This window comes from Haemorhous mexicanus, chromosome 9 (assembly GCF_027477595.1).
Source record: "Haemorhous mexicanus isolate bHaeMex1 chromosome 9, bHaeMex1.pri, whole genome shotgun sequence".
In the NCBI taxonomy this organism is placed as follows: domain Eukaryota; kingdom Metazoa; phylum Chordata; class Aves; order Passeriformes; family Fringillidae; genus Haemorhous; species Haemorhous mexicanus.
Window position 1 is genome coordinate 566,643 of NC_082349.1, and position 15,463 is coordinate 582,105.

The following is a 15,463-nucleotide window of genomic DNA, read 5'->3' on the forward strand; positions in this document are numbered from 1 at the left end:
TCATCACTCAGACTGCAGGAAAATTATGGGCCAGGATGCTGTGATGGTCTTGTTTTAAGAGCCTGGTACTGGAAACCAGCAACCCCTGAATTACTGACCTTGCTCTGAAGTTTTACTGGGTGGCCTTGCACAGGTTTCTCAGTTTCCTTGGGACACACTTATCCCAGCTGGCTGCATGAGAAAATTGTTGTCACCTACATTAACAGCAGACTGTGGAATACAAAGATTATGTGGAGCTGTAAATGCAATATGGATAAAATGCATACAAGGATTGAATACCTCAGCCTTGAATTATTATTGTCAGGAAGGGTCTGCTCTGCAGGCTCTCTGATTTTAATGAGATGTACTCACACTGTAGCATGACCCTTGCTGTAAGGACTGCAATTTACTATAGCTAAAAATGTACACACTTCATAAACAGCTGCAATACAGAGAATTGTAGGATCAAAAAAGCATTTGGACTGAAAAAGCCCTCCCAGACCATCAAGTCCAACCATTCCCCTGGCACTGCTGAGGCCACCACTAACCTCTGTCTCCAAGTGTCACATCCACGTGGCTTGTGAATACCTCCATTTGGGAAAATAATTAATATAACTCTATAAATAAAATATATATTGTAATGTTCTTCATAACATTTTACATTAAACTTGATTGCAGTTTAAAAATGAAGAATGGTACAACACCACAAATTCCCATACCTGTAGAGTAAATCCATTAAACCTGCTGGTGTTATCCAGGGCTAATACTGATCAAAATCTGCCTTCTCAATTTGAGACAAAAATGTTCAGAGTAAGAGGCAAGCAGTGGGTGACACACAGAACTAAAGCAGTGCAACGTTTCTTACCTGGTAAATCCATGCTTATTCCATTACAACAGGTTTTCATTAAAACCTTTGCCTCGAGATCCGAGCTGGGGGCTAGCTGTGCTAGTCCATGGCTACCACCAAGATGCCACTCCTTTTTTTTGCCTTGGAATTCACACTGCTCCCTAAACCACAGCAGCTGCTGCTGGCCTGACCTACCACAACCTTTTCCAAGTTGGTCTGGCACTGTTTTTCCTCATTCTCCCAATACTTATGTGTCAGAAACAATTCACTTCCTATTTTTACCCAGTTTGCTTTCAGTGATGAAATCAATACCTGGTACTCAGGGAATTCAGAACAAATGCAATTGTAACAGTTAAAGCAGATAACCATGTTAAAAGGGTGCATTTCCCTGCTACCAAACACTCAGAGAACTCAGCTGGCAGCACAGAAACCCTCAGGGCAGCCTGTACCAAATGAAGTTTGGTCTCCAACTCAAGATGCAAAGTCTGCATCAAACATGTTTCTCCTAAAATCTTTTGTGCAACAATAGCTGAATAAATCATGCAAACAGGATGATATACAAATGACAACTCCATGCTCTATGACTACTTTCGCTTTGTGACTTAAAGGGTTTATCCTGGACTTAGGTGTTCCCAAACCTACTGCTTCCATTGTTTAACCAATATTTCAAACTGACTTTTAGAATCTATTTGCTCAGAAATTCTTATTCCTTTGAAGCCAACTCCAGCAATTCCCAACCTCCATGTTTAACTTCTTTGTATTTCTTCTTGGAAGGTTTATTACTGAAGAAGAAACCTAGTGTAGGTTAGAGAAGGGTGGGTAATGCCCAGGAGACATTACTCTGCTGCCTCGTAGGTGGCATAAGAAAGGTGTCATTTGGGATTTCAGTCAGCAGGGAGATAAACACTGTCATCATGAGACATTAAATAAAACATGAAAACCCACAGAGACATTCAAGAGAGAAAGATGCATCACATTTACAGCCAAATCACATTGATACACTGCACAGCACACTCCTAAAAATCGCAGATTTATCTGTTTGGAGCTGGATCTTGGGCATCTAAAGTAGAAACAGGAGGACTTTCATATCAAACTTTTATAACTTAAACTTTAATATTAAACTTATATTTGCAGAAGGGGAGAAGGGGAAGAGGGTTCCTCTGAAGATATGCACTGTGGGGCCACTCACAACAAACCTCTCTGGCTTTTGCTCTGCCCCACCAAGGACAGCAAAGACTGCAACAGTTCAGTTTAGAGAAACACAAGGTGCTGCTTTTGGCATGGCACACATCAGTCAATCTGTGGGCAACAAAGAGCTGGCAGCTTCTCCATCACACTGCCAGCTTCCAACAACTACTAGAAAAAAAAAAGAAATCATTATGTCTTGATGACTGGCGTTGACCCCAGTACTACGAGTCACAAGGGGAAGAATAATCACTCATGCCAATCTTTTTTCTTCTGACAAAAACCAGGAAAGAATAAAAAGTTACAAAATGCCCATGACAAGATGTCTTGAAATAAAATCACTTTTAATCATTTTACCTCTAGCTAACTACTGTTTGAAACGGTATTGCAAAATGGCAGCATAAAAAGAGAGAAACATAAGTTGTGTTATTCCACATTGCCAATATTCTACCCTTTAAAAGCTTTTAAAGCCGTTTTCAGACAAATCAACAATTTTTTCTGTATCGTATTCTGATAAAAAGCTACAAGACATAACATCCAACCCACAAAAGGTCACCAAACAGTGGTTTTAGATCTGAAATAGTTCCCTGTTTTTATCAAAAGAACATTTTATTTGCATTTGCTGCTTTATTAATGTTATGCAATTTCTTAATTTCTACTGCAATGAGATCAGAGAAGAGATCTGTGTACTTTTCTCTTAGGATTCTTACAAGCAGGGAAGTAATCAATCGTCCACAAATGAAAACAGGAGGTTTGATCAAGTACCATTCATTCTATAATCAGACTTCTCTTTTTGTCTTTGTAGGCAGATTTCATCATAAATTTGCTTCCTAAACTTCAGCATGTCTTCCACATCTTTGTAGGTGAGCATTTCTTCAACAGACAAAAGCTGAAAGCCACTCACTTTGAAAGCTGACTTGTGCTGCACAGAATTCAGCATGCTCAGTGACATCCTAACTGATTCACTCAGAGTAGAACAAACAGGGAAAATCCTTGCAGTCCACAGCCCCAAACGAGTGTCATCACTGGAGAAGAGCTGGTCTGAAGCCTCTAAGCTCCAGAGGTCAAGGCATTCTGGCAAGCTGGCTCCAAAAAACTGGAGGGAGTGTATATCTGACAGCAATTTCACACTCTTTTTCAAGTCATCGCCTACACCGAACACCATGGTGACGTACTCCACTCAATCAGTCATTTTCACACTTACTGAACTCAGGAAGCAGCCTGAGGGTATGTCTACACTGAAATTTATGTGTGACCCACTAACAATGCTGCCTTTCCCTACTGAGACTTCAGGCCCAATTCTGGAGTACTCAATGACAGAGCGAGGCCCTATCACACACCCGGACTCAAGGATGCTCTGGATGATGCTCAACTGATCCAAGGTCTTGGCTGAGTCAGGGGAGATGCTAAAAGCCACAGGTTGCAAGCCAAGCTCAAATCTCAGTTTGCTCTCAGCAGTAAAATGAAACAAATACTCCTGAGTAGTCCCGATGTGGTAGAACTGGGAGTTGTTGAGGACTATGACATTTAGGGCGGTGCCTTGCAGGAGGGAGTACAGCTGCTGCCGCACTGCCACCAACCCTGAGTCCTCCTTGGAGACATTCCTTGTGTTTTTGGTGTAATCTGGAGTGGCTCCAGGCCCCAGGGCCTGGAGAAAGTCACCATATGCATCTATTTCACAGCCAAGAGTGCCCATCTGCTTATAGAACTGCAGTAGCTGCTGGGCAGTGCTGTGGTCCATGTAGAACACACTGTCTGTGTACACACACTCCGAGGCCATGGCTGAGTCTCTGCAGCTCCCAGGAGAGCTGAGCTGAGGGCGATCCCGCCTCACACACACTGCACCACTCTGCTGCATGGTCTCCACATCAGGCTTGTGCAGGAAACGATAGCATGATCCATACTCCAGTCCTCCCTTTCCTGAAAAACTGGATGGATCTAGCACAAACACCCCGTGCGTGGTCCCGACTGCCAGGTCTGAGGGGTGAGCCAAGGCAGTAAACCCGGGTCTATCAAAGGTGATGGTTTCTGGGACTCCAGTGCTGTACAGCTCTATGTCATCCGAGCACGTGACGAGGACTCCTGGTTTCATGTGACGGGGGAAGTCGATGTACATGGCCAGCTTCAGCTCCAGCATCTGGTACAGGGGCTCGCCCAACGGCAGGGCTGTGAAGATCTTGCCCAGGGCACTTGCATTTGGCAAACGCTGGCTGTAACCACCTGGAAAAAGACTCTTTTAGTTCCACAGAGACACTGTACCTAAGTGAGCAAAACACTAAACCTAGGCAGCTATTTCACAGGTACACAAAAGCGTTCACAACCTCTCAGCTCGGTCATACACCAAGTCTCAAAGCACATCTGACCTTATCCAAAACCCAGCCTGCCTTATTCAGCTCATATTAAAACTGTGATTGATTTTGTTACCTTTTTGTTTCAGAGCTATCTGCTGCTGAAGTGACAAAAGCAAACATCACCCGCTTTTTGCTTGGAGGAGAACCACCACATTCCTGATGGGAATTTTAAGCCAGTGATGAGTCAAAAAGGCAAAGGTTTGGTCACAACACCTGTTATCACTTGGTTTCTTTCTCCTCTGCAGCACTGATGTTCTTCCACATCTGGAAGTGGTCTGACTCAGTGGATAAGAAGGCAAGTATTCAGCCTGGCCAGAGGCACGAGGAGCCCAAGGTCCCCCAAGAGAGGGTTGCGGTCCTTAAATGGATGTTTCAAGGCAGAAATTTAAATCACACCTGTGAATCACATCTTTCTCACTGGCTGAGCAACTTAAGTGCTGAGAAGAAATGCTGAAGTGACAGTAACATCTGGCAAGCACCAACCTAATTTCAAATGATCAGACACATGGGTTACTTTTCTCAGGAAACTATATATTTTGGAACTGAAGCTCCTCTGCCATTTTATTATTTAAAGGAAGAACAAAATAAAAGGTATCACTTTAGAGCAAAATACACAAAACTGAATTTACCAGAATGGATTAGCAGCACAGTGAAGGAAGTCCACTGATCACCATACTGCTCTTCCAAGCACCGAAGAGCATGAAGAGTGGATCCACCATTTCCTAAAGAAAAAGCATTTCAGCATTTGTGAGAAGAGCTCCGGTAACACCTGTTCTGACAGGTGAGGTGTACTGGTGCCCAGCCAGAGAGATGGGATAGTCTTTCTACCATATCATGGTTGATAAGATCACACACAGAAGCTGGTGGACAGTCCCTCTGGAAGTCTGAGGTCTCTGAGGGGATGGCATCCCGAGCAGACAGCTCCAGGGGAATCTCTGTGATTTCCCCTCCCAGTCACCTCCGCACAGCCCCATCATTTGAAGCATTTAATCAATCAAATAGGCCATAACTCAGCCACAAAAACCAGCTCCTGTAAGAAACCAGTCACATAAAAGCCTACTAACAGATTCAAGGCAGTGTTCAGAAGTACTCCTGACATTTACAGTATGGAAATAAGAAACGTTTGGGATCTGAGGGGATGGTTTGGGATATTTTATGAGCTTCTGCAACTTAAAATCGCCAGATTCCTGAGAATTAACCTCTGCATATTACTCTACAGCGCAGATAATACTGAGATTACTTAATTTGTACATCAAAGTGAACAGGAATTAAGACTTACAAGATGGTATTATGAGCAGTGAGACCAGTTTTACATCACCACTGGGTAGTGTACTAAAACATAATCAGACTGTTAAGTAACCAGGTAAGTAAGAATGTGCAACACACGAGTTAGTGCTACCCCATACCCACAGGACACGCTCCGAGGAGCGGCACAGCTCGTTCCCCAGCACCACCACGGCTCCACGTGGGCTCCCGCCGCCCCCGATGCCCGCAGTCCCCGCACCGAGCCCCGAGCGCGGTCCGGAGCCCTGGCCCCCGGCCGGCCGGTGCAGGAGCCCCCCGCAGCCGCACGCACCGATCCTGGGCCCCGGCGGGTCGGCGCACACGAGGTACCGGACGGCCCTGGGCAGCTGCTCCCGCCGCAGCTTCTCCGCCAGCTGCTCCCGGAACGCGCCCGCCTGCGCCGCGTCCGCCGCCGTCAGCACCACCACGTCCCACAGCTCGCCGGGCCGGGCGGCCGCGCCTGCGGGAACGGCCCCGCTCAGCCTCCGCCGGCCCGGCCCCGCTCAGCCTCCGCCAGCCCGGCCCCGCTCAGCCTCCGCCAGCCCGGCCCCGCTCGGCCTCCGCCGGCCCAGCCAGGCCGCCCCTAGCCCCACCGCACCTCGCAGCGCCGCGAACCGCGCCAGCCGCCGGGCCGTGTCGTCCCGCCGCGCCGCGCTGCGCCGCCCCATGGCCGGCCGAGCGCCGGGGCCCGGCCCGGAGAGCGGCCCGGAAGCGCCGGCGGGGCGGGGGCGGGCGGAGCCCTCGGGACCGCCCGGCCGGGCGGGGCCGGGGCGGCTCTGCGGGGCTGCGGCCGGTTCTGCCGGGCTCCGGGCTGGGCTCGACTCGACTCCGCCGGGCTCCGGCTCTGCGGGGCCGCGCTCGGCTCTGCCGGGCTCCGGGGCCGCTCCCTGCACCCACGGCGGGGGGAGGCGGGTGCCCGGTTTGTAAATCCGGGGAAGAGCAGAGTCCGAATGGCACCTGACCTCGCCCTTTGACGTCTGCCCGCCCTTCCCGCCCTGCTGGGGCCCCTCCCGGCCGCGCCTGCAGCCCTCGGGGCGCGGCGGGCGGCGGAGCAGCGCTGGGAGCCGCCAGGCTGATAGCGCCCGCTTTCTCTGATAGCGACTGGCAGGAGTCACACAGCTGAGGGCTTTTCCAGCTGAAGGCTTTTCGCTCTGCGGTTCCTTGCCTCGGATATTGTGGGTTTTGATCTGCGGGTTCCGTTTGTATTCAGAGTCTGTTGAGATTACAGATACCAAATGCAGTCAGAGGGGAATGAAAGAAGGCTTTGCTGTGATAAGATCTCATTATACACAAATCTTACAATAAAAAGTAGCTGTAAAAGCACGATAGGAGCTACTGAGAAAAAAAAAGAATTTATGAAGTTAAAAAAAAAAGTACGATAAATCCATAGTTTTTCGTGATTGTAAACCGCTGACAGAGAAGATTAAAGAAAAAAAGATAAATGCTTCACTGTGCTTCCTCAGTGTGAGGCTGTGATGCAGGTGATAACAGTCCTAACCAGAGCAATGCACACCACAGAGATCCGTTTGATCCTTCCTTGTGCTCTCGACCCACTCCAGTAAGGACGATGGTCTCTTCTGCTGGAGCTACACCTCTGCTCTTTTGTACGGGGTTTTCATTGCTGACAGCAATGCTGCCCAGCAGTCCCGGCTTTCCCGGGAGTCCTTTTTCTGCTCAGAGCCCAGGTTCTCCAGGCCCCGCACATTTGTGGCCCCTCGCCGGGCTGTGCAGTATGTCTGGATGCTGGACCAGCATCCCCAGGATGTCCCCCCTCCAGGTGCGGGCAGTGCACCTCCCAGCACAGCCCCCGCAGCGCTGGCACCTCGCTCGTGTTGTGATTACAGGACACAACCCAAGATAAATTTATCACTGAACAGGTATCCCTTCACTTGCTGCTGTGCTAGGTAATGCAGTAAAAAAACAAGCACGGGCATTGTTTCTGAGCACGCTTATTCCACCAAATTCCATCAAACTGTGTGAGGAAGAGGTTTCCCACACCTGTGGTGTGAGCTAAGCTGCCAGTGGAAGAGCCCGAGTCCCTCCAACACCTCAGATGGAAATGCTCAAGCCCTGAATATTTATGGAAGTGCTGAGATTCGATGTCATTTTTGTAATCTAAGCTCTTGCAGAGGCACAGTTAGAAGATACTTGTTCTCAGCAGCGATGGACCTGTAACACCAGACCCGCTGCTCAGCTTTGCCTGGCTTAAATCGTAACAAAAAATAACTACTAAAGTAAACTCTCTGATTTAGCTCAGATTTCCTATAATCCCACCCAGAACAGTACATATCTGGTATTTCAAGGTGAATTAAATGTGTTGATAAGTGCTGTGAATCTGTGCTCTTACTGATTCTTTTCCTTAGAACTATAATTTAATTGCTGCATAAAAATGGGAGAAAATGCCTACGTGGTTCAGGTGGCAAAAATAAACAGGTGTGGTGCTGGCTTGTGCCATGCAGGAAGAATTTCTTCACTGAAAGGGGGGTCAGGCCTTGGCAGGGGCTGCCCAGGGAGGTTTGGAGTGCTCATCCCTGGAGGTGGCACTCAGGGCTCTGGGCTGGGCACAGGTGGGACTCGGCGGTCCCAGAGGTGTTTTCCAGCCTCAGGGATCCTGTGACTCCGTGCCCAGGATCTGCAGAGCGTGGCCCTGCTCAGTTCCCACGGCTGAGCTCTCCCCTCCCCTCCATCCCCACGCCTGGCACAGCCCCTGCTCCTGCCTGCCAGCGCTCATTAGTGCTGTCTCCACTTGATTAGTTTCCCAGTTCTCACACATGCAGTTACTTATGGTTTGGGTTTATTTTGCATAAATTATCTGTGTTTCTGTGTCCCAGTTGAAATGTCCCCACTGCACGCTGGTGGCCAGGTCAGCTCATGGAAAAATAACTTACATGTGTTGTTATTTGTATACTACTGTATATTACTATAAATATTGTTACACTGGTGGTGTTATAAAAAAAGGGGATACAATTCAGACCCTTTGCCTGTAAATAAGCTTTCCCTCCTTAAAATCTATCTGGGTAGAAGAAATTTTTTTTTTAGCAATACATTATTTGGTAAAAAAGCTTCCACAAAAATAGAGGTGAAACATTTTATAAACATTTTATTAAAGTCATATGTAAGAAAAATGTTAAATATTTTTTAGGCACATCAGCTGTGACTATGCTGGGCTTAGATACCTGTCAAAGGTAATATCTGCAATTTATTGGAGACAAAGCAATTGAAATGCTTAGCTGAAGATAAATGATCTTTTTAGCTGGAGTATAGAGTCCATAATTACAGTGGGAAACAGATTAGGAAAAATAGCATTCCATCATTTCTCCTGTTTGACATTTGCAGAAGTTCAGGGTATTTATTTAATATTTAAACAGCCCATCTCAGGAATGTTTTCAATGTTTGATTTGGTTGAGCACTTCCCTGACACCCTTCATCATTCACCCAGATTATTTTTGTAGGCATACATACAATATTTTAAGATTCTGTCTTTTTATCTGCAGTGTGTTTGTACCTGGACAGTTTGTTAAACTGCTAATGAGTCCCACGGGGCAGTATGTTAGAATTAAACAGACATTGATACCTGCTAGAAATAAATTTTAAAAGCCCAGAAAAAAAGTCTCTCTCTCCCTATATACCAACAGTCTGAAGCTAAGCTGTCACATTATGGGCTGGGTGTTGGGTTGCCTTCTCCCTTCTTTGGAGTGGGCAAGCTGGCACCTTTCTGGCACTGCAGGGCTGCTGGAGCACTGTGCCCAGCTGTGGGATCCCCAGCTCAGGAGGGACCTGGAGCTGCTGGAGAGTCCAGGGGAGGCCATGGAGCTGCTGCAGGGCTGGAGCCCCTCTGGAGCCAGGCTGGGAGAGCTGGTGGTGCTCACCTGGAGAGGAGAAGGCTCCAGGGAGAGCTCAGAGCCCCTGGCAGATCTCTAAAGGAACTTAGGAAAAGGGGGAGAGTGACTTTTTACATCGGCAGATAGTGATGGGACAAGGGGGAATGGTTTTAAACTAAAGAGGAGTGATTTAGATTGGAGATTAGGGACAAACTCCTGCCTGGCAGGGTGGGCAGGCCCTGGCACAGGTGCCCAGAGCAGCTGGGGCTGCCCTGGATCCCTGGCAGTGCCCAAGGCCAGGCTGGACCCTGGGGCTGGAGCACCTGGGACAGGGGGAGGTGTCCCTGCCGTGGCAGGGTGGGGAGTGGATGAACTTTAAGGTCCTTCCCAAGCCAAACCTGTCTGTGGTTCTGTGAACTGTAAAGAAGGAAAATCAATTGCCTCTCAAGGTTTTTTGAGAAAAGCACTTAACTGTTGGTAGATTAGGTTATACTCTCCAGGAGATGGCACCATACATTCAGTCTTTTTTTAAAAAGCCAACCCAACCCCAACCACAGTAAAATCTTCAAAAAGTATGGAGAAAATGCTTGCAGAAGTCCAACGTATTATCATTACAATGTTGTGTACAAGTTTCTATTTTTGATATAATCACCAAATATTTGATAACTATTACTCCTAGTGTAAATGACTCTTTGAGAAATGTCTGGTGAGAAGCAGAGTGGAGGAGTTCAGTAGAAAGACTCCAGTGGAATGTTCAGTGAGTGGGAGAAGGTGTCTGCTTCTGACTGTAGTGTGATTTTTGGGCCTGAGACATGAAAGAGCAGGACAGGGGGATGGGGTTTGTTTGTTCTGACAGAAACAGGAGGTCCTGTAACCCAGGCTCTACACTAAACGTGATGATACTTTTAGTCGGATGATAGGATTGGATCCAAGTTCCCCAATAGCAAATGTACCTGAGAAATGTTTTGGTTTTTGGTTTTGGTGGGTTTTTTTCCTTGTTTGTTTGATTTTAAATGTTTGGGCTTGTTCTTTGCTATGTAAGCCACCTGAGGATCTCCCCTTGGGTTGCCCTGGCGAGGGTGGTGGCCTCATGCTGCAGCTCAGCTGGGCACTGGCTCAGCCCCAGGAGACACCCTGGCCCCAGCCTGGGGGGTCCCTGAACTGGGCTGACTCCTGGCACCCACCGAGGTCTGACCTTGTAACTTTGTACCTGTATGGAAATGAGGAGTTCGTAGCAAAAACTGGCTTTGCATTCTCCAGGTGTGCTCCCTGAACAGTGATGCTGATGCAGGAAGACAGCAATGATTATTTTGTACTGCTCCTGGCAGCACTATCAATATTCTTATTTTCTGTTCATTCCCAGCACTTTCCCTTTTCAATACTGTACCTTTTCCTTTAATACATCGCTTTTGTTTCTGTTGCACTTATTTGTTATAAATATATTATTGTCTATTGGTTGCACAAATGTCTTTTGGGAATTTTTTCTTCAAAGGCAGGGAAGGAAACAGAGAAAGAAGAGAGGTTTTCTTCTGCTTTTGGGACTGGCCAGTGCTGCTGGTCAACCAGGGAGGCAACTCCACAGGAGCCTGTGTGCCATGTCCAGTGTGGGACAGATAAGACCAGTGCTGGCTGAGCTCTTCTGGAGCAATTTCTTTAATGCATTAAGCACAAACTGTCTTTCTTGCTTTCAAAGTCAGGCATGTGTCTCATCCTAATTATGTTCTTTCCCCTCTAACCCATTTTTGTTCAAGTTCTTGCATGGGAAATTGTGTCAGTGTTCTCCTTCCATTGCTACTATATAGAGGGGGTCTGCTATAATTACTGCTTGAACTGAGGTTTTCGTAATTGAAAATGTTAGAACATATATTGACCAAATGTTCTGGCTTTGGGCCAGGCCAAAATGTGCCTTCTGTCTCCTGGTCATCCTGCTGTTGGGGGTGTGCAGGGCAGGCTCTAGGGGTGCAGGCAGGAGGGAAGGCACAAGGCAAAGTGCTGTTCATTTCAAACTTTTTGCTGTATTTCCCGTTTATTTGAAAAACAATTTATCTCGACTCTTGCATGACCGACAGAGGACATGGGTCAGGTCTGTGTCAGTGGGCAGACATGTGGGAACGCTTCCACAGCATCTAGCTTTCCCTTTAAAAGTAGAAAAAAGTAGAGAGAATTACAAATAATTCACTCTTTTTCCATCCCTGTCTTTAATGAAAGTCTAACAAAGCTGTGTTGCAATGAGTAAGTAACTGTTAGATGTATAATTAAACCTCCCTGTGTAATCTGGGGCGCTGCACGATCGAATGAACCATGAGTTTCCCTTCTGGATATATGACCTCACTGAAAGCTCTCAGTATTTTTCACCAAGAAAGACTGAAAGATGTGGGTTTTTAAAGAATGGGGAAGTTATAGACTACAAAGCTGCCTAATATTGGCTCTGAAAGGAAAAAAACAAAGTCTACGAAGAGCTATTGTTGGTTGTATGGACATCCAGGAGCCAGCGGTGCTGGGAGCTGGTGGGTATGGAACAACTTCAGTGTCCTGTTGCTGTTCTGAAACCCGTGTTTACAAGTTCATCACCAAGATTTCATAGTCTCTGGTTAGTAAAAAGATGAAGAATGTTACCAATTACATTTTAGATGCAAAAAATGGGTGCTTGATTTTTCTTGTCTTTATCACATCCTTAAAGGAAGAAGAAAAAGACATGAGGAGCCTTTGGCAGCCAGGGAAGGAAGTGAGGCTCTCAGAAGGCTTTTTAATGTGGCTCTAGAGATTCCAGACACTGCAAAAGAGCAAAGCACTTTCTAAACTGCAGAGAAAAATAAATATTTTTAAAGGATTTCAGCATATTTAACGTAAAACTTGTTGATTTATAAGAGTCTAATTATTACAGTTATTGAAAGACCATGATTATCATTAAAAGGCTATTATCAGAAATGAAATGCTAAAAACAAATGATATATATTGAATAGGATCATACATATTTCATAGAACATATTATACTGCAAAATAAGTTGTCATGTAGCCATGGCAATGACTTTTAAGTTACCCTTTTTGATGCCTTAATGCACTGCTCTGCATGTTTTAGTGTCAAGCCTCTGAACATGCCCAGCACTCAAAAGCTCCAGCTGAGAGTGAATATAAAGTGGTAATTACGTAGCTAACTGGTCACATGCATGGATAAATGGTGTTTGTGGGCACAGGCCATGGCCCTGGGAGCCCGAGCTGTTGGAGGGGAGCTGGAGGAGTTGGAGGGGAGCTGGAGGTGCTAGAGGGGAGCTGGAGGTGTTGGACAGGAGCTGGAGGTGCTGGGACAAGAGCTGGAGGTGCTAGAGGGGAGCTGGAGGTGTTGGACAGGAGCTGGAGGTGCTGGGACAAGAGCTGGAGGTGCTAGAGGGGAGCTGGAGGTGCTGGACAGGAGCTGGAGGTGTTGGACAAGAGCTGGAGGTGCTAGAGGGGAGCTGGAGGTGTTGGACAGGAGCTGGAGGTGTTGGGAGGAGCTGGAGGTGCTGGACAGGAGCTGGAGGTGTTGGACAAGAGCTGGAGGTGTTGGGACAAGAGCTGGAGCTGTTGGGAGGAGCTGGAGGAGCTGGACAGGAGCTGGAGGTGCTAGAGGGGAGCTGGAGGTGCTGGACAGGAGCTGGAGGTGTTGGACAAGAGCTGGAGGTGCTGGACAGGAGCTGGAGTTGATGCACGTGCCCAGATCTCATAAACCAGAGGGAAATGTCTGCACTTCTAAGTGCCCATATCCATTCTACATGTCCTTAATTAAGAAACTTTTCAGAGTATAATTAAACACCAAGGCCAATATTGATTCCCCAATTAAATTCAAGGCCAGGGGAGGTATGAATGGGTATGTTGCAGGTCATGGGGCTCCTCCTGATGATCTTTGTTATGAACAGGGCATCTGTCTGTAACAACTTTTTATTTGAGAAAAAAAAAAAAAAGGGATTCTGGACTATATTTGTGCATTCAAAGTTCATCATATTTTATTGATAACCCCTTCCTCTATCATATTATGTCTGTCTACTTTTATTTCGAGTGTTTTCTTTGATTTCTGTGTCAAAGAGCTGATGGGTACATCACAGCTGATAAGATCCAGCTGAGATTAAAATGACTTCAGGTTTGTGGTAGAGAAGAGAACAGTTTCTACATACCAGACCTCATAAAAGCAGAAGGTATAGATGCATGGTGAGTGCTGAACTCTCATTTACCCTCTCATTAGATCACGTGGGACAGGAGCTGGTCTTGGTCCAGGCGCTGCAAAGGCCATTGAAATCTTTTATTGTAGCCTTTCATTGTAGCTGCTTCACTGAGGAGTCAGAGATGCAATCATCCATGTGAGGTCCTTGCTGACAGTGTGGAGTTCCTTGTGAAGAGCCCCTCCTTGTCACATCAGGGGTTTGTTCCTGTCTGGGCTTTCCCCATTTGCACTGGCAGGGGCTGGTGTTGGGCTCCTGTGGCTGCAGCTGGTGGGGAGACCTGCAGGTGTGAGGAGATGGGGCTCCCCAGAGGTGGCTGTCACCCAAATCCACCTTGGGAGAAATCCAGGTGTCTGGCCTGGGGGAGAGCCCAGAAAGCACAGGTTGCCCAGAGCAGCTGTGGCTGCCCCTGGATCCCTGGCAGTGCCCAAGGCCAGGCTGGACACTGGGGCTGGAGCAGCCTGGGACAGTGGGAGGTGTCCCTGCCGTGGCAGGAGGTGAAACTGGGTGAACTTTAAGGCCCCTTTCAACCCAAGCCAGTGATTCTATAATTCTATGTGTCTTTCACATTTAAATAGGGAGTGTAAAAGAATATCTCAGGTTTTGTCCTCATTCTTCAGAGGGACATTAATTAACATCTTTGAGGCCAGAATTTATGTCCTCACCCTTGGCTGCAGGCTTTGTGCTGTGGTAGGTGAGACAGTTTTCCACCCCTGCAGTGCTCATGGTGCCTGCTCACACCTGAAGAGCCCACCCTGCATGGGGCAGCCCTGCAATCATGTCATCAGGGTGCCTTACACAACCTCCAAGGTGACATTGCAGTCACTCAGAAATTACACAGATGTGGTAGAGGGTGACATTCTTGTCAACTTGACACAGAGGTGACATTAGCATCTAATTATCTTGTAGTCAATTTAATGGCACCAGTCACATCCTGTAGATCACATATTGTACCACCTTGATGAACTGAATCTCCTGGGGACATTAAGTGAGTTTGGATCACCAACAATTCAGGTGATCAAGGAAGCATTCAATGGATTCAATAAGTGTGGCAGTGCTCAGTTGTCTCTGCAATGGTGGTTTGCTGCTGTGAGGCCTGGGTATACAGGGATGCCGTGGTAAAAATGAATGGAAAGGGAGAGCTTGGGCTGGAAAACCATCCAGGAATAGTGTTACATCAGGACCCGGTGCCTGCGGGACGTGGCAGCAGCTCTGAGAGCCCCCAGGCACACGGGGCAGCATGACAGAACCCAGCTTTGCTGGGAGGACAAGCCTGGTCGTTCACACAGCGCAATTACAGCTGAGCTGAGTTGAACTGGATCAGCTTCTTCCTATCATTAGGGCCTTCCTAATTTCTCATTAGCCCTGGCTTCAGTCAGGGCTGTCACAGAGTTTTGTGCAAGCGGTGAAACAGCCTGGTGAAGCAGGGGACAGGGTGATCATCGCTGTCATCGCTGGAGCCTGATGTTTCATCCAGACACCTGAGCCTGCGCTGAGGCTGGCCAGGTAACCAGAGACAGCAGCGAGTGAGCATTCCACAGACATTCCAAGGCGAGAGAAACGATCTGTGTTAGAGGCTCTGGTTGGTGATGCAGCCCTGAGCTCTCCAAATTCTGCTCCTCTGAGAGGCGCTCACTGTCTCCCCAGGGTGAACAAAGCTCCTGAGTCACTGAGCTCCTCTGCAGGCTCCCACGCTGCTCCAGCCCACCACGGCTCCTTGGCTAATGAGCACTTCTGAACAACAACTGCCAGGCTGCCTTCTGGGAGTCCAGCCACCAGGATGTTTTCCTCTATTTAATTAGA

The 15,463-nt window shown here is 47.6% G+C and overlaps 1 protein-coding gene across 1 annotated transcript; it reads right to left on the bottom strand.

The window, feature by feature from the left end:
* Positions 1-2,338: 2,338 nt before the first annotated feature.
* On the bottom strand, positions 2,339-6,336 carry FPGT (fucose-1-phosphate guanylyltransferase). Its single transcript, XM_059853532.1, is given in 4 exon segments — positions 2,339-4,231; positions 4,992-5,084; positions 5,939-6,106; positions 6,245-6,336. Coding segments are annotated over 4 exon segments (1,794 nt in total). The 5' UTR covers positions 6,315-6,336; the 3' UTR covers positions 2,339-2,768.
* Between the last annotated feature and the right edge of the window lie 9,127 nt (positions 6,337-15,463).